The sequence below is a fragment of the Mauremys mutica genome, chromosome 12 (assembly GCF_020497125.1).
Source record: "Mauremys mutica isolate MM-2020 ecotype Southern chromosome 12, ASM2049712v1, whole genome shotgun sequence".
In the NCBI taxonomy this organism is placed as follows: domain Eukaryota; kingdom Metazoa; phylum Chordata; order Testudines; family Geoemydidae; genus Mauremys; species Mauremys mutica.
This window is the reverse complement of record NC_059083.1, coordinates 36,610,179-36,612,458: the sequence shown is the minus strand read 5'-3', so window position 1 is coordinate 36,612,458 and position 2,280 is coordinate 36,610,179. Positions and strand designations below refer to the sequence as shown.

Sequence of the window (2,280 nt, the reverse complement as noted above, 5' to 3'; positions counted from 1 at the left end):
CAAAATTTGGCCTCATTATTCAGAGTCTGATTGTCTTTAGGAAACATTGCAAAAGCTTCCTCTTAAATAAGCCTTTCAACAACATCAAGAATAACACAACACAGATTTATGCAGTGATGTTGTCACCATGTTGGTCCCAGGATATTAGAGAGACAAGGTGAATGAGGTAAGATCTTTTATTCCTCAACTTCTGTTGGTAAGAGAGAGACAAGCTTTTGAGCTTACACAGCGCTCTTCTTCAGGTCTAGGAAATGCAAATAGAGTGTTACAGCTAAATACAAATTGGATCAGATTGTTTGGTGTAAATAGTTAACATATATTTCAAGGGACCATTCAAGTTGAATTGGCCTGTTGACGATAATAACAATAACAAAGTATCTTCAATGGATTGTGTTTGTAAAGAAACACAGATAAAATCCATGTTCATAAGAGAAATATAGACATTTTATTCTTGCTGAATAACCTCCACCCTATGAGTTTCCTCAGGGAAGCTTTGATTTCCTTGTTCCTCATGCTGTAGATGATCGGATTCATCAGTGGTGGCAGCACGGAATAAAGAACAGCCACCATGAGATCCAGCCCTGATGTCGAGCTGGAGGTGGGTTTCAGGTAGGCGAAGATGACAGTGGAAACAAACACGGAGACAACAATGAGGTGCGGGAGGCAGGTGGATAGGGCTTTATGCCGACCCTGCTCAGTGGGGATTCTCAGCACTGTTTGGAAGATCTGAGTGTATGACAGAATTATAAGAACAAAACAGCTTAAGAATAAGCATGCACTAAAGATGAGTAGCTCAACTTCACCAAGGTATGTGTCAGAGCAGGCGAGCTTGAGGAGCTGGGAGACTTCACAGAAGAACTGATCCACCATGTTGCCTCCACAGAAAGATATTGCAAATGTGTTTCCGGTGTGCACTGCAGAGTAGAGAATAACAGTGATCCAGGCACTGGCTGCCATTTGGACACAAGCTCTCCTGTTCATTATAGTCTCATAGTGCAGTGGTTTGCAGATGGCGACATATCGATCGTACGCCATGATGGTGAGTAAGGCGAAGTCAGATACAGCAAAGAAGACGAGGAAAAAGACTTGGGCCACACATCCAGAATAGGAAATGCACCTGGTGTTCATGAGGGAATTAGCCATGGATCTGGGGACAGTGACAGAGATGGTGCCGAGGTCTAGGATGGACAAATTCATCAGGAGGAAGTACATGGGGTTGTGAAGGTGGTGGTCTAGGGCTATAACCATGATGATGAGAAGATTCCCCATCATGGCTGCCAGGTAAATCACTAGAAACACCACAAAGTGCAAAATCTGCAGCTCCCGAATGTCAGAGAATCCCAGGAGAAGGAACTCAGTTATGTTGGTTTGGTTGGACATTTTCTTTCTTTGTTCATCATGTCCTGCCTGTGGAGGGAAAGACAAGGGCAATGGTCAGGATTATAGTGAGAGAGAGAGTGACCCTGATTCCCCTCTGCATAATCTCTCATGATGTGAATGTCAAAGGTGCACAGCATTCGTCACGTCTATTGGCTGGAGTAGCTAGTGTTCCTCAACGCTCACAAACAGAGCACTATTCTGGTGTGTTATCACAGGAGTGTAAATTGGCATCGCTCGATTAAAGTCAATGTAGCTTGGTCAGTTTACACCATCTGAGGATCTGGCTCAATATGTGGCTTGATCAAATGCAGCATGGAGGATGGAACAAAGTACAACCCAAATCCAACAATGTTAGCCAATGTTTTGCCCCTTTTGCTACAGAGACCAGGTTCATAACTTGGCCATGAATCTAAAATGTCCACACAGCCTGATTCCCACTTTCCTGGGAAATGCAGCGAAGACTTCTCCGGAGTCCCACATGGCAGCTCATCTGTGATTCTTTCATCCCGACACCACGCAGACAGCCAGATGCCTGTTTAAACATTGATTTATGGCACCAAATCGTAGCTGCATTTCCATCTCTGGGCGATGATGGGCTCATAGCATTGTTCAGTTACTGCTAGGTTGTATTGTTTCCCTCTGTGACTTTATGTCTGTACTGTGCGGGTCAGTGGCAGTCAGGCGACTTTTCTCTGGACTTTCTCCAGTTTGTCCACATCTTCCCTGAAATGTGGTTCCCAGAACTGGACACAACACTCCAGTTGAGGTCTAATCAGCGCAGAGTAGACGGAAGAATTACTCCTCATTTCTTGTATCAGAGGGGTAGCCGTGTTAGTCTGGATCTGTAAAAGCAACAAAGAATCCTGTGGCACCTTATAGACTAACAGACGTTTTGCAGCA

At 44.5% G+C, this 2,280-nt stretch overlaps 1 protein-coding gene across 1 annotated transcript; it reads right to left on the bottom strand.

Moving 5' to 3' along the window:
* Positions 1–423: 423 nt before the first annotated feature.
* On the bottom strand, positions 424–1,380 carry LOC123345368 (olfactory receptor 14A16-like). Its single transcript, XM_044982163.1, has one exon. It carries the CDS (start codon positions 1,378–1,380, stop codon positions 424–426), a length of 957 nt encoding a protein of 318 aa, XP_044838098.1.
* Positions 1,381–2,280: the final 900 nt, after the last annotated feature.